General features: G+C 44.5%; 1 protein-coding gene across 2 annotated transcripts in view; it reads right to left on the bottom strand.

Annotated features, from left to right (window-relative positions):
* The window catches only part of TNS4 (tensin 4), a 30558-nt gene extending 7186 nt beyond the window's left edge, over window positions 1-23372 (bottom strand). Inside the window, exons 1-9 of one of the 2 annotated variants that reach the window (XM_053363208.1) lie at window positions 22810-23372; window positions 13926-14531; window positions 7951-8362; window positions 6897-7312; window positions 5686-5772; window positions 4376-4483; window positions 2657-2749; window positions 1892-1969; window positions 432-503 (exon numbers count right to left, since the gene is read on the bottom strand). In XM_053363208.1, coding sequence (XP_053219183.1) covers window positions 432-503; window positions 1892-1969; window positions 2657-2749; window positions 4376-4483; window positions 5686-5772; window positions 6897-7312; window positions 7951-8362; window positions 13926-14409 — 1750 coding nt within the window. In that variant the 5' untranslated portion in view covers window positions 14410-14531; window positions 22810-23372. Of the gene's footprint in view, window positions 1-431; window positions 504-1891; window positions 1970-2656; window positions 2750-4375; window positions 4484-5685; window positions 5773-6896; window positions 7313-7950; window positions 8363-13925; window positions 14642-22809 lie in introns of those variants that run through there. The other variant, XM_053363209.1, reaches the window with a different exon arrangement.
* Between the last annotated feature and the right edge of the window lie 641 nt (window positions 23373-24013).

Raw genomic sequence — 24013 nt, 5'->3', positions numbered from 1 at the left:
CGATGCAGATCACTGGGCTGCTGCTATCAGGGCAATTGGTACTTTAACGCTGGTTCAAAATGTGTTCCATTGTATTTTCATTATTGCTCTTAACTAGATTGTTTCCATTACTTTGTATTTTATAAAAAAAAAGTTTTTAAAATGTTGCAAGCTGCCTTGAATCCCAGTCTGGGAGAAAGGTGGGATATACTGTACATTAAATATATTATTATTGTTATTGTTATTATTTTGCAGGCTACAAGCTTGGCTAAGTTTACTTATGAGGCTGGTCTGAGTGATGGCAAAATGGGATATCTTCGCAGCAGCAGCAGCAGCAGCAGCAGCTGCATGTAGACAGAAGAGCAGATGTGAATTTACAACACTCAGCTCTGATACTTCAAACAACCCCTACAAACTGAACAGATAGGTGTGCATGCTCCCATTTCACTCACCTGCAGCTTTCATTGAAACTGGCAGAGTGGCTTCTGAACCCACGGCAGGATTTTCTCTTCCTCCAAAGAAATCTGAAGTGAGGTTGGAGGTGGGGAAATCAAAGTAGGAAAAAACTAATCAGACAGAGGGCAAAAATGTACCAATTACAACCCGCATTGTTCTAATTTTCAGTTCTGATGCACAGGGGAACCACCATATCAGTCTCTAAAGATGCATACCAAAATCAAAACTAAAGCCGAATCATAAAAACAGGAGTTGCTTCATTCTTCTCCTCCCTGCAGGATGAAGCAACCTCTTCCTCTTCACAGTGCCACCAACAGTCACGTTTACTAGTGATTCAAATGCCGATTCAGTTGTTACCTAGCTATCCCCCCCCCCTCCTGGTGCTTTAGGTGGGCTGTTTGCCTTTTTATTTTTTAAAAGTGGTACTTGTATATGTCAGAATTAGAAGATTTTATCATATCACACCAATTTTGTGTCAGTTGAATTGGCTTGAATTTCCAGCCTCAGCTTAAAGGACCGTTACAAACCGTTATGTCCCTGAACAATCAAGTTGTTTGATGGACAGCCTATATGAACCTGCCTGAGTCCTAAAATTGGCCTCAGAGGCCCTGCTAAGATTAATCAGGCTGGTGGGCACTGAAGACAAGGCCTTTTCAAATGATGACCCCACATATGTGAAATTTCCTTCTCCAAGAACCTCGGAAGGGGGGGGCATGTCTTCTTCACCTTCTTCTTCGCTACAATATATCCATTTATTTCCAATTGTCAATGTCAAAAGGGACTAAAATCTATAAAATTCATAGAAAATCAACGTGCCAATTTGCTCAATTTCTCTAGGACTTCATGACACCTTCCCTGTCCTCCATAATCCCTCAAGCAAGGTGTCAAGACCCTAATCCTGTCAAATCACTCTGCCAAGCCTTTCCTCCGGGCAATGCCAGGTGGCAGACTATCTGCGCATATCTCCAGCTCTGCATATTCCCCCCTCCCTCCTCCATATGTTAATCCTGTGTAACCCAACCTCTTCTTAAAGTATTCATGATGTAATCTGTGTAACCCAACCTCTTCTTAATGTATTCATGATGTAACTGGGATGTATTTTGCACTGTATTCTGGGACATGGAGGGAAGTTTCAAAAGTTCATGTCACCCCTTTCTCGCTGTTCAATCTCGCCTTGAACCTGTTGCGCAATAAACTTGGATCTTCTGCAGTTTGCTCCTGTCTCCGGCTGAGCTCATTTTCCTCTGCAGGGACCCGCGGACTTAGTCCGACGAGCTGGGTGGCAGAGCAGCCTCGCACCCAGATTTTACCGTAACACCATCCAGACCCAGGTGGCACGTAAATCAGGAGAGCCTTAGATTCCCTATCCCTCTCCTGTGTCTAGCATGAATACTAGACAAAGCACACCATTCCTTTCAGCGCTTCAGAAATTATTTGCTTCAGTTCCTAAACGTACCTTGGCTGGGGATAACCAGTCTGCAGGGCAATGCTAAAGGCATGATGGTGTGTTGATATACAAACGCCGAGAGACTTCCTGTAACAAAGAGATAGAGGAAGAGGTTTGTACATGGTGTTCTTAAACCTCTGAACCCAAAATCTCTGCCAAAATTCTCATTTCCCCTCATTCTGCCACTGATTAACGGCTGAACTAATTGTGTATCTGAAGAAGTGTGCATGCACACGAAAGTTCATACCAATAACAAACTTAGTTGGTCTCTAAGGTGCTACTGAAGGATTTTTAAAAATTTTGTTTCAGCTGTACTGAATGTTTGTTAATGAACTAGGGAAGTTGTTATAGGGGAACCAACGAAGAACTAACAGAAAGCAGTTTTCAGAGATAACATGTTGTCTTTTTTGGGACATTGCAATACAAACCAGAGTTTATCATGTCTCATATCCATCCTTGCTCCTTCTAGGGTTGTCCAGAAACAGGTGAATATGAGATCTTGCTGCTGTCCTTGGAAACCAGCCAGCTCTTTACTTTGGGGATCCACCCCAAATGTTTAGCAAAAGCCAGAGTGGGAACAAGCAGAATGGCTTGTTTAATAAGAGTGTTAACATTGGACTGGATGGAACTTTGGTTTGATCCAGTTGGGTTCTTCTTAGCAGCAAAATGCAGTAACTTCAGAAACACTCATGTTACACACAGCTTCCTAACAACAAATCCTGAACCAGCTGTAATGACATTTAACAAACAGATGCATCAGGAAGGCTGTCTTACCAAAATAGGGTTCTTCTTCGGCGCCCTTAAGGTGTACTCCTCGGGCAGAAGACTCAATGAGGAAGTGCCTGATGGGATCACTGCCATCTTCCCCTTTGAAGCAAAAGCAAATAGTGCTGAAATGAATTTGAAATGCAACTCTTGCACCAGAGACTTTGCAAAAACTGAACTGGCTTCTAAAAATTGGCTTGTGTCTTTGCATCCTCTTCTGCTTTCGCTTTCCACCCCCTTCCCCTTACTCATTTTAGTGCTATTTCACATTTTTTTAAAAAAATATTTACAAATTATAAATCACAAGTAGTGATTTGTAAATAAACCCATTAGTTTCTGAACACTGTTTTGTGTATTCTTTGTACAGAAAGGTGGTATCATTTTCTTAAAATAATTAAAACAAACAAACATAGCAAAGCATATTCTGTTCCTAAATTCTTGGCCTTTTGTTCTTTTTTTAATCACTGGTGCTATGTCTGTGGTACAACATTAAACCAGCTGGAGAGGGAGAATTTACTATTTGGCTCTCCCACTTCCCAATTGCTTTGCAGACATGGATTTCATTTTATTTTAAATCCAACAATTTATTGTCTTTCATGAAAGGAACCGTGTGATCTGCCACCAACTTTAAGAGCTGTTCCTAAAATCTGTTTAAAGAAATGTTATAAAGAAATGATAGAAATAAAAGTTATACCATTTCAAATACATTCTCAATGTAAGCTGTTTAGTTGGAATCCTGAATGCAAAACAAGAGTTACATAGGTAACATCCTATGTGCAGAGACACACAGGCAACACCCACATCATACGTTTAAAGCACATGGCTTCCTCCAAGGAATCCTGGTCACAGCAGTTCACCCTCAAAGAAACTACAACTCCCTGCACCCTCAAAGAACTACAGTTCCCAGGATTCTTCTGAGAAAGCCATGTATTTTTAAATGGGTGGTGCAGATGTGACCATAGACAGTAGGCACTGTCACACCCTAAAACCACATCTTTCCAGTTGCAAGAGTGATGTGTGGTTCCAGTTTTATTTTTTTATTATTGTTTTTAAAGTGCACCCCAGCCAGCAGAAGTTTGGGGAAGACACGTACAGTCATAGCTTGGGTTAAATTTGCTTCAAGTTGAGCGTGTTCAAGTTGCGCTCCGCGGCAACCTGGAAGTAACGGAGCGCGTTACTTCCAGGTTTCGCTGCTTGCGCATGCACAGACACTCAAAGTGACGTCACGCGCATGCGTAGAAGGGGCGAAACGTGACGTGCGCGTATGCAGACATGCCGCCGCTAGATACGTTTACCTCTAGATGCGAACGGGGCTCCGGAACAGATCCCGTTCGTATCTAGAGGTACCACTGTATTCAGATCTCCTTTTCTATGTTCCCCTTCCTTTATCTATATTGTCAAGACTAAGACTGGAAACCTCAGGGCAGTAAACCCTGAGGCAGGTATTAAAATCCTGCAGGGACTTGCAATAAAAGCTCCTGAACACAGTGGTATGCAGTGAAATTTTTCATAGGGGAACACAGGGCCAGAAGCACCAGCTTGTGAGGGGTTTTGGGGGGTGGCGGCGATGTTGCACACATGAGCATCGTGCCTCCCCCTCCCCTAAGCCGGGCAGAAGCTTCTCAGGCTCTGGGAAGAAGGTGCCAGGGGAACAATCCACTGACCGCACACTACTGCTTGAGCAAAACCAACCCCCTTCCCCCCCCCGCAAAAGGGAAGCCTCAGTACCTGTTTTGCCCCCGAAGACTTTCATGGCCAAGCCAAACGAGCCGCGGTAAGATGTGCTGTCCCGCATGATGAAAGTGCCAGGAGGTTCATCAGCAAGCATCTGGACAGCTGTTTAACGGCACACAGTAGGCAAAGCATCGGCATAACCAAAGAAGGGCGTTATTTTATGAAGCCAGGCGGGATGGCAATATCGTGATTAATAATAATAATAATAATAATAATAATAATAATAGCGTGTATGGTGCTTTCTTGTGTTCAAAACATTTCACATGCATTGTGTAAATTCAAGGGACACATTTCTGCAGGCAAAAACACTTTGGATGCACAGCAAGACCAGTGTGTGGCAGTGTGTGGGGGGGACTGGGGAGATAGGGTGTGGCCTAGGGAGAGTTCTGTGGGCCAGATAGAGAAGCCTGGAGGGCCACTTTGCACTGAAGTTCCCTGCCCTCATTGTAATCCTTGCAAGAACCTTGTGGTTGGACCTCCAGATGTTGATGGACTCTGGAGGTAGTCTAGGATGGCCAGTGGTCTGGGATGATGTGGGTTGCAGTCTAGCAGCATCAGGAGGGCTATAGGTTCCCTATGTCTTGAATATGTGGACTTCCATGTGTTCTTCTCTCTTTCGTACTTTCAGAATAAGCGAAGGAGGATTCTCCAGCCTGCGCTTACCTCTGATTTGTAAAGCCAGGGCTGGGGTGGTGGCGTTTGCTGGGCAGGGCTGGATTTAAATGAAGAGAGGCCCTAGGCTACTCCACTTGTGAGGCTCCTCCCCACCCCTCACCCTCACAACTGGGGAGCAGGCAGGCTGGCGAGGCCCTCTAGATTTAGAGGCCCAAGTTTTCCTGCCCTCACATCAAGTCTTGGGTTTACAATTTTGGGAGAGTGGACTGCGGCACTGGGGGGAGGGCAGGCTGGTGAGGCCCCCTAGATTTAGAGGCCCTAGGCTTCAGCCTACTTAGCCTATACATAAATCCGGCACTGTTGCTGGGGAAAGCAGTGCTCAGGAGAGCATCCTTAACCCTCCCCACCCCCCACCCCCCCGATTGCCCAGTCGAGTTAGGAAAAGTGACTGGCTGGAGGTCTGCAAAGGAGAAAGCAGTAAGGGTTTAGAAACCCTCTTTCCTATTTGATGTTTCCTCCCCTTACAAATGCACCCTCTGCCTCCTACGATCTTCATTTTGCCCAGGATGACCCTAGGCCCTGCTATATCAGAGGAAGAAAATATGGCTGCAGCTTTGCCCAGTGTTTCTTAAATTCCCTGCTATTCCCTCAACTCCCCCATGAACGCTGAACGCCATGCCTTATTTTACCTTGGTCCCTTGTGATGCTGGGCTTGAACCAATACTTGGAGGTGTCCATCACAAACTTCATCGTTGTCTGTGTTTCTTTTGAATAGCCTGCAAGAGGGAAGAGGATACAGGAAAAGCTGGAGGCAATGTCCAAAAAGCGACTGCAATGATCAGAGAGACTGATTGTTGTTCCTTTAAATATTAGGCTAGGAAAACAGATGGCTTAAGTGGGGTCTGAAAGGGACTTATGAAATCATAAAGATCCAGGGAAAGGAGACACATTATTTGAAATGAACCATCCATTGAAATGGCTAGACAACAGATTTATGGCAATAAGAGGAAAGTTATCTCTTCACAGAACACAAATTAACCTGTTGAATTCATTGTTACAGGATGTTAGCCATTGACTGAACTATACCTGAAAGTAGTTCCCTTAATGCCAGGTGAATGAAAGGTAAATTAAATTCATTTTGGGGTAGATCTTTTAAAGGTATCTAATTCATTTTCACATTCATTCTCTCCCTACCCTCTGCAGTAGGACTGAATACTTAGCTTTCTTTTTTTTAAATAAAGAAAGTTAGAAAGCAAAAAGTGGAGGCTGTGCTCTAAGGCTTATTAGGCAGATACAGAGGTGCTGCTGTTGCTAAGATCTTCAAGTCACTTAATCACTGCTGCTAAACAATCAGAAGGAAGGAATGTCCAGCATTTCTGGTATTGTCTGTGCTAAAGGGATTTCCCCTCTACCAACAAGAGTAGCTTGCAGAAAATAGTACAGGAAAAAAGCCTGTGGTGCATTGTGCCTTTGACATGTGTGTGGCTTGTACAAATTAAACAAGGCAAGCCTTTTCTAGTATGGAAATAAAATTATGGGGAAAGCTTCACCAGCTGACATTCTATCTGTCAAGATATCTTTTTACTTGTGTGTGGCCCCCAATTTGCTTTTGGACCCCTTACAGGAGCACAACAGCTTGTAATATTCTGAATGTTGGATTCTGAAAAGTTGGACAAACTTTTTATAAACTAAAAAGTTCATTTGGATGAGCTTGAACTGTTTAGTTAAAGGATGAACTCAAACCGGTTCCTTTTCGATGGGACAAACTTGAATTCGTTTGTTTTTTTAAAATAAACATTCCAAGCACTGATTCTTTCCATGTGCCCCATTTGCAACAAAGTTGTTTTGAAATTAAATATATATATATATAGGTTCTAATCACGGGGGTTGGGTGACTTACTGTCCAGAGACGAAGAAGATGAGAGCGAGCTCTCTGAAGATGTTTTGTTGGAACTGCTGGCACCTGAAAATGAGCCAGAACTGGGTGGGACCATCTTCTGTTTGAAAGAACCTGGGTGATTCCTGTAAAGTTTGGAGGACATCTCACTGTCTTCCAGACGGCCGTTGATAAGCACAATGGGCACAGGGGATGGGGAGCTTGTGACGGGTGAAGGAGCGCAGCTATGGGTCTGTCCCTTCTGGAACGGCTGAGATAGGGGAGAATTCCCTTTCTGGGAGCAACTGACACCAGGATAGTAGGAACCTGAGCTCCAGGAACCAAGGGAAGAACCACTGAGGGATCCAACAGAGGAAGGACTTCCTGTTGACCTGGTCTGAGGAGTGTCGGGCTCATTGTTGGACAGTGACTGGGAGCTGCTGCAAAAGATGAAAGGAAACACAGGAGGAGGCATTAAGGAAGAGGCATAAAACTACTAGCACCAAATCAAGGCCTGCAGGTCTTTCTGGCCTGAAGGGCACTGTCAAGTCACAAACTGTGCCTGCAGAAAGAAAGGAAAGAATTGGGAGTGTGCTTAGAGCACACATTCCTTGGAAACTTAGTGACTTTACGCCATGGTAATTGACAGGTAGTGCAGTCCCACCCATCTGTCACAAATACCTGTGGGGAGGTGGTGAAGCTCAGGATCCAGTCTGTTCGACCAGATCCTTTTTGCTACCCTGTCTTAAAGTATGTGGTGTCTCTTATCTTCCAAACTTAAAAAGCGCAAGTAGGCAAGGGATCTGCAACAAAACGTTGCGGTGGGGAGTGCTCCAGTTCAGAATTTCAACTAGTCCCTTTCCCCCCCAGGATACTCCATTCAATTCCTAGTCCTCTCCCATAATTGTCAGTTAGCATAAGGGTGCCCAGATGATAGAGCTTCTGTACCTTTAATAGATGTGCATGACAAGCTTCCATCTACTGAAAGCCCCTCTTCTATACAACTACTGTTATAAAGGTACAGAAACCCGAATGAGTTTTAGATCAGGTACAAAGGATTCCCAAGCAACAACTTTACCTTCCAAGGATGTAGCTGGTGTCCGACCCAGGACTTGTCGACAGCAGAGATGCCTCGCTGCATCGCTGCACCAGCCTCCCATGCTGAGACAGCTTCCGTAAGTTCTCCAAGCCTGGGGAGGAAGCCAGGAGGGAAGTTGACCCATAGCCCTTCTGGTCCTGCTGCGGGATGGAGATGCTTTCGGAGACTCGGATGCAAGCTGGCGACTGCCTCCCTGTGGGATACTGGGGGCCACCAGGATCGTGGCCAACCACGAAGGTCATGTGGCCACTGGAGTGGGTTCCTCCATGGGGGAACAAAGGGCAGTGGTTTGGGGGAGATGTGGAATGTGGAGCGCTGGACGGATTCGCTGAGTTCTGCAGAGATTCCTGGCACTTTGCTCTGGCAGGTGTCATTTCGATGTACTTTATGTCTGGCAGAAAGAAACATCAAAAACCTCAGAGGCAAAAAAGAGCAACAGACAAGATGAAATAGAGCTCAGCAAAGCTTAGTCTCCAACCCTGTTTTTTTTTTAACAATATACCTGTTTCGCTACACTAAGAAGCAATATATATTTTCACATCTATATGTATATATTTGCGTTTTGTTCTGTACTTTTGTAAATTGCCCTGGAAGCACCATGGAAGAGCAGTGTGTGTGTGTGTGTGTGTGTGAGAGAGAGAGAGAGAGAGAGAGAGAGAGAGAGAGAGAGAGAGAGAGAGAACATTGTAAAAAGAGCTTCACACTATTTCACACTATTCCTGTATGGCAGGAGGCTGAACTAGATGGGGTCCCCTTGCAACTGAACAATTCTATGATTCAGTAATCCTTGCAGCAAAATCACCACCACCACTGCTCTGTAGAGTGGGGAAAAGCATCCTTCAAGAATTTGACTTTCAGCAACTGTGAAATGCTAGAGGGGCAGGACAAGTCTGGCTACTCTCACCCTTAAAGCCAATTCTGAGAGGCAGTTAGATAGATAGATAGATAATTTATTACAGTCAAAGACCAGCTCACATAACATAATAAAAACAGCGTTCATAAAGATAAAATATACAATCAGAGCAGATTGCAGCAATAACTCATGAGTTAAAATTGGCTTTCATCAGTTCATCCTGGCTGGCTCCAGGAAAAGGCATTCAATGTGTATGGAAAACCATTTTCACGAAGAGGAATCTGCAAATGTTAGAATTAACCGTGCTAACATCTCCCCTTGGTTGCCTGTTGTGTGAGTCACTTCCTCAAGAGCTCAAAATTTGGCTGCCCCTCCCCAACCCAATTTGAAGGCAGCTTCTACTCTTAAAAATTGGACTCTTCTTGTTTCTTTCCCCATTATTCTCTTTGTTCTTTCATAAAAGATCTTGTTTCTTTCCTAACAAGAGAGTAGGATGACTTGGGGGCAGAGGACAAAACTTCTGGTTTAAGGTACATCCACTACCTGAGAGGCAGTTAGATTTGCCTCGGGACAAATCTTGGAGAAACGCCTCAGTTGCAGAAACGCCTCAACCCTTCAGCCAGCTCAACCCTACAGCATCAAACTGCAAGCAGCTGCACAGTGACGCTCAAATGTTTATAGTTGCTGATTCTTCAAAGCCGCATTCAAACCAGGCCTCTGTCCTTGAACCTGTTTTCAATGCCAGGACCTGGTGTTGGGATACACACAGTAAGCAAAGCAGCCAAGAGCAAGACTCCGGGCATGTGCAGAATGTAGTGATGGGAAATGATGGGGTTAAACAGTAAGTGCATTCACTATGTTGGGTTAGAGCTAAACATTCCACCTTCAGACAGTTCTTGCAGTTACTTTCGTTTTCCTATTCAGTTCTGTCTTTGCTCAATAAATAAGTCTAGGTTTTGAGGTCTATAAAAAGACAGGGAACTAAACAAGAATGAGTGGGGTATGGGGCAATCCATCTGGGTTGTCAATAAGAAGCATTAGGCCGACAGGAACTAGGGACAGAGCCTTCTCAGTGATGGCCCCATATTAATGGAATTGCTTACAGCCATTTCACTGGTGACTTTAAAAATAATTTATCAGCTGGTTTAATTAATTGTTGAGTTTTACTGCCCGTTTTAAGGAATGTAATGTGGCTTTTCATAGGCTTTAAATGTTTGCTGTGAAATTATTTTGTACCCTGCTTGTGAAGGCAACAGCCCTGAAATGCGTATATAAAAATCTTTCAAGAAGCAAACTGAGATCAAAGGTCACTCCTGGCTTAATTCCAGGTACTTTCCCTTTCCAGGTACAAACGACCTCCAGGATCTGGAAGGCAAACAGCCCTGCCAAAACACGGGTCATATAGAGTCATTCCAGTGATGATCATTGAGCCCATTACTTGTTGGCACCTGTATGGGAGGGTGTGGCTGATGCTTTAGTTTTTCTCATAGGTCCTGTCTGTACCTGACTCCAGATGAAAAACATCTGGTGACTCCCCAAGAATACATCAGAGGCAAACCACACCTCAGTGTTGGCCATGATCTTGAAATATCTTTTTCTGATATTCTCCAGAGGTGGAGAAATCTGTGACCCTCCATATGCTGTTGGCCTTCAACTCCCATCATCCTGACCACAGGCCATTCTGACATAAGTCATTGGAGTCCAATACACCTGGAGGGCTACAGGTTCCCCAACCTTGTTATACACAACTACATACATATACATAAAGGTTTCCTTAAAAAGAAAATAAAATGGGGATCTTTACTATCACAGCATCAATGAGTTTGTGCAGGAGATGCATAATATTAGTGCCACTTTACCAACCCTGGAGGAATAACCTCGTGCGTGGGGGGTGGGAACAAGTTTGCTTTTATTAACAAGTGTGTGACACATTTGTTCAGTTTGGACATAGAGGAACAAAAACTCCCAGTGTTTTTCTTTGCCCAATTCTTCTGGGAAGGCTTCCTATTTCAATCTTTTCTCTCCACTGCAGTTTATCTCTTTCTAGAGATTAGATTGCAATCTGACAACTGTAATCTGCACTGAAGATGTTAATTTTTTCAGTTGTTGTGGAAGTATACAGAAAGAGAAGGAATTGTGTTAAACAGGAGGCAAAGTTCTAACCACTTTGTATAACCACTTTTTGAGTGCTCTAAGTACTTCACATATAGCCACTTGTGTGGAACCTGTAGCCCTCCAGACGTTGCCGAACTCCCATCAGTCCCAGCCTGCAGAATCATATTATTTCATTCAAGTTTGGTCAGTACAATTATCCTCACATGGGCAGAGGTAGGAGGAAGACAGAACCTGACAGAACAGAGCAGTGTTTCCCAAACTTGCGTCTCCAGCTGTTTTTGGACTACAATTCCCATCATCCCTGACCACTGGTCCTGCTGGCTAGGGATGATGGGAGTTGTAGTACAAAAAAACAACTGGAGACCCAAGTTTGGGAAACACTGAAATAGAGAGACAAGCTACCTATTACTTACAAATCCTCTGTTTTTCCCACCTCAAAAAAAGTTCACAAGCTGCTTTTTCTCCAATAGCAGGGAAGGGGTACCTGCGGTTTTCCAGATGCTTGTTGGACTCAATTTCTAATGAGTTCCAGCTAGGATGGCCAATGATCAGGGATGATGGGAGTTGTAGTCTAGCAACATGAGGAGGACCACAGGTTGCCCATTGTTGCCCAACAGGGTTCTAGGTGCGCAATTCCCACTTGTGAATCTCTCCTGATAGCCAATTGCATGCTTTTTGCAAGAGGACAACGCAGCAATTTATAACCTGTGCACACCCTTTGTGAAATGATGCGATGTGTCTGTATTTTGTACTCTGAAAGTAGTGCCAAAGTACAAAACCTAGCAGGGTGGTGTGAGTCATGCTGCCTTGTTATGCAATGTGTCTCTGCCTTTCCTTCAGGCTTAGCATGACACGGTCGTCATCAATGGGGACCAGAAAGCTCTAATGGGCAATTAGCTGGTTCAAGCACCTAGTGGTAGCATGATAGCCACCTGCCAGAGTGGCAGTCACAGAATCATAGAAGTGTATTATTATCATCATCATCATCTGGCTGGATTTCCCAACTGTGGAGTTGGAAGGGATCCTGAGGGTTATCTAGTCCAACCCCCCACAAAGCCAAAATACAACTGATAAGTGAACCATATAACAACACATTTAAAAGCCTGCCAGAACAAAAATGTCTTAAACTGCCACCTAAAGGACAACAGAGAAGGAGCAGATCTAATCTTCCTTGGTACAGAGTCTTACAATTAAGGTGCTACCACTGCAAAGGCCCTGTCTCACATCCCCACCATAGACACCTGCCTTGATGGCAAAGTGCAGAGTAGGTGCTCCCTTTGAAGATGACTGCAGTTGATGAGCGCGTACATGCAGGAAGAGGGGGGCCTTCAAATTCCCTGGTCCCAAACCATTTAGGCTGGGCTTCATATGATAAACTATGCAGTGCCCCGTGGCTTCCTGAATTTCCTGGGTGTTGCCAAGTGGGTTCTTGGACATCACCCAGGAAATCTTGTGATGTGGGCTGAGACATCATTGGTTACATTTCCATTTTAGATAAGAATATCTATTGTGTGTGCAAACCTTTCCAGCAACATAGAAAAAAGAAGTGTGTGGGATGGAAAGAAGCAATTTATTCCTAGTTTCCTGACATGCTTGGTTATTGCAGCTCAAAGATAAATCTGTGGGGGAGATGACAGTTAATCTCATGTTGCCCTTGGCAATCATCGCAGGGAACACCCTCTGAGACATCACCACTGAGTTTTTAAAAAATGACTAAGCAGACTTGTCTCAACAGGCTCCTCCCCACCCCCAGCCCATGTCATGGGCAAAACACACAATGCTGCTTTTAATTGGCACATCTAATCCAATCAAGAAAAATCAATCAGGTGTGTTAGAGGGAACAATCATATGGAGTTTAGATTGGGGGGGGGGGTAGAAATACCACAAACTAGAACAAGTCAATGGATGCATCATATGCCTAGTGGTCACAAACTGCCAGTGAGATGGTCAACATCATCTGAACTGAACTTTGACGAAGGTCCCATCTGCACTGCACATTTAAAGCAGCCTCCTACCATTTTAAACAGGCATGGCCTGCCCCAAAGAATCCTGGGAAATGTAGTTTGTGAAGGCCGCAGAGACTTCTCACACAGCTACAATTCCCAGAATTTTCCTTAAAAATAGCTCAAAAACTTCTCTTTCTTTTTTTTGCAAATTTGCTCAACAACTTTGGCTAAAAACATTGGATTTTCACTGTTTGAAATATGGCAACCCTAGCGGTTGCGTGTGTGTGTGTGTGTGTTCGCGCGCACACACATACTCACGCACACGCATTTGTGGTGGAGCAATCAATGATGTCTCCATCTACAGTCCGAAGAAATACAACCCAGATCAAGCCTAGATTAAAGGTATGGAAGACCAAATGCTAATACAGTGGTACCTCCGGTTGTGGATGAGATTCGTTCCAGAGGTCTGGTTGGATCCTGAGGACCGCTTCTGCGCATGCGTGCAGGGCAAAACCCACTCAAATACTCCTGGTTTTGCCGCTTTCGCATCCTGAAGTTTACATAACCAGAGGGTTACGTAACCGGAGGTACTACTGTAGAAGACTATCAGCTTTCCTATCCTTCTCCTATTCTCAGATACAGCAACCTATGAGGAAGGGAAGCCGAAGGGCAGATGACTAGTCCAGGGAAGCTCAGCTTCATTGGCTGAGCTGGGAAATTGAAAGCCTAAAAATTATGAGGGCTTAAGGCTACTTATTAGCCTCGTGGTTGATTTGGCCCTGAGCTCAGTCACAGATTCGTCACCGCATCTGCTGTTTGTCAGAATGGTGAAACATTCACCACTACAGGTTTACGGAAGTTGTTTTTGGGTGGGAGCTAAGTTTCCAGCGATTTGGGAGAGTGAGAGCTCCTCTGAAGGACACCACGCAATAAACTCCCATAGGGGCAGGCAACAGGGAGAAAGGTCAACCCTCGGTGATTTGGCCCTCTCATCAGCTCAGCAGACTGAGCCCTGTAACTCAATGAATTCCACACCTTACCTGGGGATTCTGGCTCCTGTTTTGGGGCCACTGCTGTGCTGCTTTGTGGAACAGCTTGGTTAGGACTCTGGCTTTGGATCGGATTCAGCTGGAGAGGCTGGAAAGTGGGGTCAATTTCCAAGATCAAGCGGTTCAGTTTATCAATGGACACATCCAAAGTGGGAGAGAATTCTGGGCAGCTGTCATTGCCCGTTTCTGTCGGCTCCTCTGGCAGACATTTATCCCCCAAATTTGGGGATTTCATAGGTGTGGCCTCTGCCGGCTTACAGGAGTCATAGAGTTCCATCTTGGGCAGTGGACCTCCTTTGCCTTGGGTCAATGAGATCTGTCTGTCCCAGCCTTCTACAGAATAATATAAATACTGCGATGGCGAAGTGTGGCAAGGCGAATAACCGTTAGACTGCAAGTGAGCGTGGTCTTCTTGGGAGGAAACACATATTGTCTGTCCGACCCTAAGCACATGGTTTGGCATCACCCTTGACATCCTTCGGTTGTGAAGTCTTCAAGGATTGTTTATCTTCTCTCTCTCTCTCTCTCTCTGAGCGGCTGAGATGTTGCAAACACCTGCAAACTTTTCCTGGAGCCTGCAGCATCAAAGGAGGAAACCTGTGCAAACAGAATGTTAAAACAGAAGATAAATGGTTATGAGCACTCTGGTAATGCACTTTAGTTTCAGAACGGCAGGTAATGGGGCAGAGAGGGAGAAAGGCAGCTTACTTATTTAATCGTAAGCAGAAGAAAATGCATTTCTTCCAGGCAGTGCTGGTGGGGAAGAAAACAGGTTTGTTTGTTTTTTAAAGAAAATACACGGAGTCCTTGAGCAAAGTAGAAACTATAGATGCAGAGCCCAAAGTTTTATTAACAAATGTAGCTATAACAGAGGGGTCAGCAAACTTTTTCAGCAGGGGGAGGGTCCACTGTCCCTCAGACCTTGTGGGGGGCCAGACTATATTTTTTTGGGGGGGGGAATGAACCTATATGCCCTACAAATAACCCAGAGATGCATTTTAATTACACATTCTACTCATGTAAAAACACGCAGATTCCCGGACTGTCCGTGGGCCGGATTTAGAAGGCGATTGGGCCGAATCCAGCCCCCCCCGGGCCTTAGTTTGCATACCCATGCTGTAACATCTGTGATTCCTTGCAAGTGGACAGAGAATAGAGACCAGCTTTATTAACAGGCACAGAAAGGAAAGGGCAACTCTGGGAAGGCCTGACGAGGATGCAGCAGCAAAAATGGGCAATTGAACTGATACACAAAAATATAGCACAGATAGGAAAATAGAGATATAGATTAGCAGCCAGAAACCTCCGGCCCACAGGTTTAATTCTGTTGGGTATAAGCAACCTTGAATGGCTCCAGTCAGTAGAGGGCAGGGTTGAGAATATAATAGTCAGGTAAAAGTACACTTTTGTGGTTTCCCACCAAAACCCTCCCCCGCCGCAAACTCTGCCGCTTCTTCCTATTATTATTATTATTATTATTATTATTATTATTATTATCATTAATGCTCCACCTTTTCCCCTGATGGGATTCAGGGCAACCTACAGATAAAAACAAGAATTGCTAAAAGCGGAAAGAGCTACCATTGAAAAAACAATTAAACATTAATAAAATTAAAACTATATACATATATAAAGAGGGATGCAGGTGGCGCTGTGGGTTAAACCACAGAGCCTAGGACTTGCTGATCAGAAGGACGGCGGTTCAATTCCCCACGACGGGGTGAGCTCCCGTTGCTTGGTCCCTGCTCCTGCCAACCTAGCAGTTCGAAAGCATATCAAAGTGCAAGTAGATAAATAGGTACCGCTCCAGCGGGAAGGTAAACGGCGTTTCCATGTACTGCTCTGGTTCGCCAGAAGTGGCTTAGTCATGCTGGCCACATGACCCGGAAGCTGTATGCCGGCTCCCTTGGCCAATAAAGCGAGATGAGTGCCGCAACCCCAGAGTTGGCCATGACTGGACTAATGGTCAGGGGTCCCTTTACCTTTACATATATAAAATCTGCTTACAAATTGCAATAAAAGCAGCACGGCACCAGTTCTTTAATTAAAACAAGAAGGTATTCAACCTGGTGGCAGAAGGACAGTAAGGACCAGTCTAGCTTCTCCAGGGAGGGAATTCCAGAGACTGGGAGCAGCCACCGAGAAGGCCCTTTCCTGCATCCCCACCAAACATGCCTGTGAGAGGGACAGGACCAGGAGAAGGGCCTCCCCTGAAGATCTCAAAACCTGGGCAGGTTCAGGTGAGCAAATGCAATCTTTGGACTTAATATGTTTGCACTTAAGTCATTTTGGTCTATATAGGTAATAATCAGCACTTTGAATTGCACCTGGAAACTGAAGGGTATTCAGTGGAGCTGTTCTAGCAAGAGAGTTGTATACAGTGGTACCTCAGGTTAAGTACTTAATTCATTCTGGAGGTCCGTTTTAATCTGAAACTGTTCTTAACCTGAAGCACCACTTTAGCTAATGGGGCCTCCTGCTGCTGCCGTGCCGCCGGAGCACGATTTCTGTTCTCATCCTGAAGCAAAGTTCTTAACCCGAAGTACTATTTTTGGGTTAGTGGAGTCTGTAACCTGAAGCGTCTGTAACCTGAAGTGTATGTAACCCGAGGTACCACTGTACTCCCTATAACCAGCCTTGGTCAGCAAGCTGGCTGCAGCTCTTTGAGCCAATTTAAGTTCCTGAGCACTTTTCAAAGGCAGCCCCATGAAGACCACATTACAGTAATCCAAACGGGATGTAACTCATATCAGCTAACACCGTGCTTTTCTGCAGGTGGTCAGAACAACTGTGGAAAGGTTCACCGCTATGTATTTCTTTGTTTACCTAACTTTCCTTGTTGGACCTCAGGCGCACCCACAAAGTTAACTTTGTGCAAGCCTGCTTAAGATACTCCAAAGCTTTCACCATTACCGAAGCAAGCCCTTTCGGGAACAGACAAATGGGTGTCGAGCTAAGTTTATAGCTTAGGCTCAAGGCAGGGAGAAGGTAAGGGCTGCAATTGCTGCCGTACGTCATGTCTAGCAACTGTTGACTTACTGCCCTGAAGGCTGATGAGAGAGGCAGATGAAAAAAGGCTTGACGAATAGCCAGGACGTTATGCTCTGGCAATTATATAACTGTTGGACGTGAACAAAAACGGCTCCTTTCTGTCCCCCTTTTCGCTGGAAAGGAAACTAGAGATCAATGCATTTCAGAGGACTTTCTCTCCCACATAATAGCTGTTTCTGCTTTGGGAGAAGGCTTAGTGCCATTTCACATAGATATGTAAGGATTTGCACAATCGGGGGTGGGGAAGAAAGGTTCTCACATTTTTTTTTGAACTTTTTCCTCTTTTAAACGTGACCCATCTCCTGCCCCTTCCATACCAACGATCTGTTTTACATGCACCGTTGGAAGCAACCCAAGAAGAAAGGAAACTGCGTTACATAGAGACTGACCATTCCTCCATCAAGCTCAATGTTGTCTACACAGACTGGCAACAGCTGTGTAGGGCTCAGGCAGAAGACTTTCCTAGCCCTTCCTTGAAATGTTGGTGGACTGAACCTGAGCTACAGTCTCCCCCCAAGCCTGCTGCCTGCACAGAACTTCTTCTTCTTTTTAAATCTACTACTAGCTACAGAAGAAGACACCTTTGACTGTTCCTTTCATAGGTAAATTTCTACTTAATAGTCCAGGATGGACTATTGTCTCCTCAATAGTAGGAGCTAATGGTTTAGAAATCATTAGGGATCTCTTAGTGTTTTGGAATGCCCATCAGATGCTGGCAAAGATTGCACATCTTCAGATGAAGGTGAGGTGAGATCTCATTGAATGTTAAGCTTGGAAGGGAGCCTAGGGGTCATCTACTTCACTGCTCTCCCATGCAAAAGAAACCAAGCTTGGGTACAGTCACTCCCTGGAATTTCCAACTACAGTTGTACCTTGGAAGTCAAACAGAATCAGTTCCGAAAGTCCGTTTGACTTCCAAAATGTTTGACTTCCAAAGCACGGCTTCTGATTGGCTGCAGGAAGCTGTGGAAGCACTGTCAGACGTTCGGCTTCCAAAAGAACGTTCAAAAACTGGAACAATCACGTTCAGTTTTCGATTGTTCAGGAGCCGAAATGTTTGACATCCAAGGTGTTCAGGAGTCAAGGTACGATTATACTCCAAGATCTAAGGAGTGCTTCACAGCATCACTGCAACAGAGCAGCAGCCCCCCCCCAGCCTTTTTCTGAGAACAACACACCAAATTAAAAATAAGGTTGGGATGATTTGGGAACTGAGTGAGAGCCAGGGTGATGTAGTGGTTCGTATGTTGCACTAGGAGTGGGATAACCCAGGCTCAAACACCCCCCCCCCATTAGACCATGAGACTCATTGAGTGCCCATTGAGCCTGTCACAATCTCTCAGGGTTGTTCTGGGGAGCTTCTTGGAGGAAAGTCTGGATTTAAACGTCACAAATGAATAAATAAAATTCAGACACCCTCACACATCCAATGTTAATGGGTTGCTGTTGTTGTTTTGGAAAACTTTGAACCACGGCAATTTCCTATGCAAATCAGGCTAATTCGAATAGAGTAATCTACGTTGGAACTTTTTCCGTTTGCATCAGATTTTTTTATTCTTCTGATGCCTTTGAGAGCGATCTAATATAACCCATTTAATTTACTTGTAGCAAAACACTTGCCCAATAATTTATTTGCGGTTGGCACTCGCTCATTGCTGCTAACGAACTTGTGAAATGGAAAACATTCCCACAGAGAAATGAAACACTGGAGAAGTTCCCACCCTACGTCACTGATGTGTGCATAATTAAAACAACAACTGAGCACAGTACTGGAAGTGGAGGAAAAAACAGCGGGGCAAAACCTTCCTCCCAAGAGGTTTGCCCGGAGAGCCTCTTCAACTGCTAAACAGTAAGGGAATCCTGGTATTATTTCTAGAGCTTTTAACAGCTAAGCACTGTTCAGAAGCTAAAAGGAGATGAGCACTGCCTGCGGGCTCACAATCTGATAGCGACAGACAATAAGGAGCAAAAAAACAAATGGAAAGGAGGAAAGCTGCAGGCCATAAGGTCTTTTCTTGGAAAATCAGTGAGGAGATGAGTTTGCTGCAGGTGCTGCTTTAAATAAATAGGAGGAGATGGAGTAGTGCAAATGTTAGAAAGCTGGAAAGTGGAAAGAGCAAGAGAACAGTAGAAATCTGAAGAGCTTTGTACAGTAAAACGAAGACGATGTTGCAAGATAGACGAGGAGGAGCTAAAGAAAATAGGTAGAAACATAGCCCTTTGCAGAAGATTTTTACAACATTTATACCCCACTTTTCCTCCAAGGGGCTCAAGGCAGCATGTCGCCATTTTCATTCTCACAAGAACCCTGCAAGGCTGGGAGAGAGTGACTAACCCAAGCTCCCCTTGGAGAGCAATTGATTAGCAAAAGAAAGGTTCGTGGGGTTCAAAAGCGTATCATAATGGTTTCAGGCGATTGACAAGTGGGTGGGTCAAAGTGGGACATGGAGGATGTGGTGGGGATGTCAGAATCTGGCTCGTGGTGGGAGGTTGGCGAAGTCAGACTCTGACCTGCTGGAGGAATCCAGTTCCCCATCCCTGGTCTACACAATCTACTTGACAGAAAAACACACACCACTTTTAGCTAGCAGACCATGTCCTGAGATTCATGCTTAGGAATTAAATGTCTGGGAAGAGTTGAGCAACAATAAGAACAGGGGAGCCCAGGTTGCTTGAAACACAGAGCCTTCATGGGAGACATTTTGTAAATGCTCAGTATGCTTCATAGCCATATTTCCCGTTAACCTTACAACGGTCCTGCAAGTTATGCCAGTATTATTATCTTCATATTGCAGATAGGTAGCTGAGAGAACAGTGGCTTATCTGGAGTCCCCTGGTAAGTTCAGGGGTGGCGTGAGATTTGACCCAGAATTTTTCCAACAAATACTCTTAACCCCTATACCAGACAAGCTCTTTTTAACTACCAGGCGTTTAGTGATTTACTAGAGGTGTCATTGACCAGTTAATAAAATAAATGGGGGGAGGGCAGAGATGATATTTATTGTGAGTCGCCTTGGACATTTTCTTAATTTAAAGGCAGGCTATAAATGCCTGTCCCTTATTACTAGTCCTTTTCATACTACCAGTCCTTCAAACAGGACCAGCCAAGACATTTTGCTTCCTGAGGTAAAGCGACCCCAGCCCCACTCCAAGTTAAGTTGTCCATGGCTGTCCATGTTATTTTGGCACCTGAGGCTGAAAACACCACAAAAACTGCCCTCTCTGGCAGTAAACACATAATATGGATAAATTGAATTAACCGACCATTTGCTGCCCTTTCACGATGCCCCAAATCAGCTGCCTGAGGCGGCTGACTCACCCTGTCTAATAGGAGGGTCAAATTCCTGCCATGAGGAGTACAGACAATCACCCTGGGCCTTTCTAAAGTCACACAGTTTTGTGCTTTGTGTCTCCAAGTCTGTGAGGCATATTAACATTAGGCTGTGTGACTAGTAACATGGCTTCTTGTTACTACAGTCAAAACAAACAAGCCTCAGTATGGCAACGGTATCCCGCCATCTCCCTGGCACACCCTCTTAATCCAGGAGCGCCACAAAGGAACCCAGTGATGATTAAGGAGCGTGTAATCTGTGATCCGGCCTTCCTTCCCACGTTATTTCTAGGATAAGGAAATGGGCTTGTTTGCTTTTGCAGCTCAAATTTCAAGCGGGAAGAACAAAAAAGAGTGACTAAATAGTCAGCTTTGAATAAATGTTGGCCCCCACTGTTAAACAGGGATGAAGTTATTAATGTCGGTTTCTCTCAGTTTCTGTTTATACAATCTTCAATTCAGTTCTTTCCATTTTCACACATATATTTTCTAGATTTGTTTGTTTGTTTTAAAGTCTTAAATTGAAAATTTGTACACATTTCTCCTCGTCTACACATTTTTTTCGAGGGGGAAGAACATTTTTTTCCTGTAACAGCATGGATTTCAGCATGTTATTTCCACTAATCAATCCATCACTTAGTCTTCTGTTTGCAGCCTTCCAAAGTTCAAACCATGTGCAAGGTGGTTTACAATGTATAAAAAATTAAATAGCTACGAACATAACAAAACTAGTCATTAACAATAAAGAAAATCAAAAAGTACACAGCCAAACTGAAAAATTCCACATAAATCACAAGATCCAAAATATAGATATAAAAAATTAACACCAACAAGATCAACAACACCCACCCCTCAAAACCCCCCTAAACATGAATTTTTGTACACGTTCTTGTGGTTGGAGAACTGCATTGCAAAATTCAGACCAAGTCTGAAGGAGAACCATGTTGTGGTTCGCATATTGTTTTGGAAGCCCAAATTCGCAAACAAATCCCACCCCCCTTTCCTAACTGTAGGTCAGTGTTTGATGCAGCAATACTGCTCTCAATAGCTTACAGAGCTTGGATCAAAATCTAGTGTATTATATCCAAAGAACCCATGTCTATTTTTACTCTGGTCCTGTCAGCAGCCCTTTAATTCCATTTCCCCTATCTAGGCCATGATTTCCATGACCCTCCAGCCTTCCCTTTTTTGCAATCAGCAACTCTTCAGTTTACTGAAGAGCTACAGTTCCCAGCACCCTTAACAAACTACAGTTCCTAGGATTTGTGGGGGAAAGCTTTAAAGGCATGGTGTTTGGATTAAAGTGGATTACAGCACTTTAGCACTCTTATGTAGCTAAGGGCCCATACACAGTGTAAATTTAAAGCATATATTTTTCCTCACAAAATTCTGGGCCCTGTAGTTTGCCCCTCACAGAGTTAAGAGTTGTTGAGAGTTGTTGCTCTGTGACAGGTAAACTGCAGTGCCCAGAATTCATTCAGCGAAAACGTGCTTCAAATGTACTGGAAAGGTATAGTGCTTACTTAGCCAAACTCACTTCAAACAGAAAACAACTGCAGGCGTTTCATTGTTAGGAAAATGGCGGGAAAATGCAATGAAAAGTGTCGGCGGAACAAATAATTTGCGGGAAAACATGTAAACACCGCACAGACAAATCAGGATGAACACTTAATCTCCCTGCAAATAAATCAAAAGGAATGTTCAAAAAAGACTAGGCATAGTCTACCCTCCACATAATCTTTGTGTAAATCTGGGCAAATGTTCAATAAACATCATCTGGAGGAACCCTGAGAAAAGACAGGATGACAATGACAGGACGATGGAGTCATGTGGATGCCCCATAAAAAGTGAGCCAACGAAGCATGCCAATTCCATACTAAACCCCTGATACTGAAGCACCCCAGGTTTTGGAAGTTCATAGCTAGTGTCAGGGCTCACCCTGTCCAGCAGTAAGCAGGATCCCCCACAATTTCCCACAACAATCCAAAACCCACTTAACTCTTCCTCTGCACATCAACCCGTATTATCCAGTTTGCTCCATGAATAAAGGCCAGGTGCAAGCCAGGTTGTCCTCCCCGCCCTGTGCCAACAGCACTTGCAAAGGTAGAAGAGAAAAGTGAGGTCAAGAGTCGAAACAAGCAACTTCAGTTCTTTTGCGTACGTTTTGCATGCTACATGCATAATGAAGAACGTGACTGCTCTAGAACTGAAAGGATTCTGCAGGGTTTGGGGGTTTCTTTATCACAGTGTTCTAGATCTCTGGACCCAAACCAGTCACAAGACAAAAATGGATGCAGGGACCCCGCATTTTACATTCCAATCCATCAGACATGACATATCATAGTGGGACAGATATCATGCAACTTAATACGGGACGTTGGAAAAAAGTTGCAACCGTAAGTGAAGAACAGGGGGGAAGCAAAAAAGAGAAAGGAAGAGGGAGAGAAAGAAAGAAAGAAAGAAAGAAAGAAAGAGAAAGAATCATTCCATTACCTAAGCTGCAGCAGCTGTTTTCTGTGATATACTCACTCTGAAGTGTGGCAAAGGGAAAGTGTGAGAAGATATGAGTGCCTTGAGGGTGCTGTTGCTTTAATGGTTGTCCCGTCCCGCCTATGCCAGGTGAGCTCATGGCAGCCACACCTGGATTGCTAAGGCGTGTCTCTTCGAGTCATGTCCAGGAGTAATGAAAAAAAGCCCAAGAAGTTGACTGTGGAAGCTGGCAGCCGGCCAGCCATGCTCCCTCCACCGCAACTCGTTGCTTCACTAAGCAGGAAGACAAATGGCTGCATAATGTAAAGGGGAAATGAACAAACAGAGAAATAAAGAAGTGAATCTGGGCATTTGACAAAAGGAGGTGGGGGGATTTTATCCCGATTTCTGGTAAACGAGAGGTGGAGGGAGAACAATACCCTCTGCTGCCCTCTGGCTGGCAGCCAGGCTCCCTCATTCACAGTCTTGAATACCAGACAGAGAGTGTTCCTGAGAATGTGCAGAGTGCCTTTCACTCACCAACAAGAACTCGTGTGGTGAAAAGCGTGGGCAGAGCGTTGCCCCAGGCACAGTTTCCCCCAGGGCACATTCTGCTCTTTGCACTGCCCCTGCCAGCCCTGTGCTGCTTTGCAAATCGGATCCCACATCCCAGCCTTGCGAAGCAGTGTGGGGGGCTGGCAGGGTGTCAGGAGGACGCAACAGGCATGTGACTTCCAATTAGAGCGATTGCGTGGATTGGAAGGGTGTGTGCCTGTCCTGCTGTGTCCTCCTCATGTCGCCCTCCACTCTCTGCTCCCACATGCCCACCTCTGGCCCTGGGAACCTACCCTCCAACATTTCTCCAATGAAAATAGGGACCTCCTAAGGAAAAGTGGGACATTCTGCAATCAAATCAGAAACTGGGACGGCTTCTCTAAATCAGTGATGTCCCTGGAAAATAGGGAGCGAGGTCCCAACTAAAGAAGAATGGAATAAACTGATGGAATATGCGCAGCTTGCAGATCTAACATATAGAATAAGAGAACAAGAAGAACATATGTTTAAAGAAGATTGAAAATGTTTATTGACTATATGGGGGGGAATGTGTACACTTGAAAACGTTGGCAGCATTAACATAAACTAAACCATTCAGTATTCCATTGTTACATCCATCAAAACTTATTTACAGTGTAAATAGGTTTTGATGGATGTAACAATGGAATACTGA

Source organism: Podarcis raffonei, chromosome 13 (assembly GCF_027172205.1).
Source record: "Podarcis raffonei isolate rPodRaf1 chromosome 13, rPodRaf1.pri, whole genome shotgun sequence".
NCBI classification, from domain to species: domain Eukaryota; kingdom Metazoa; phylum Chordata; class Lepidosauria; order Squamata; family Lacertidae; genus Podarcis; species Podarcis raffonei.
The sequence above is the reverse complement of the archived record's forward strand: the minus strand, read 5'-3'. Positions and strand labels throughout refer to the sequence as shown.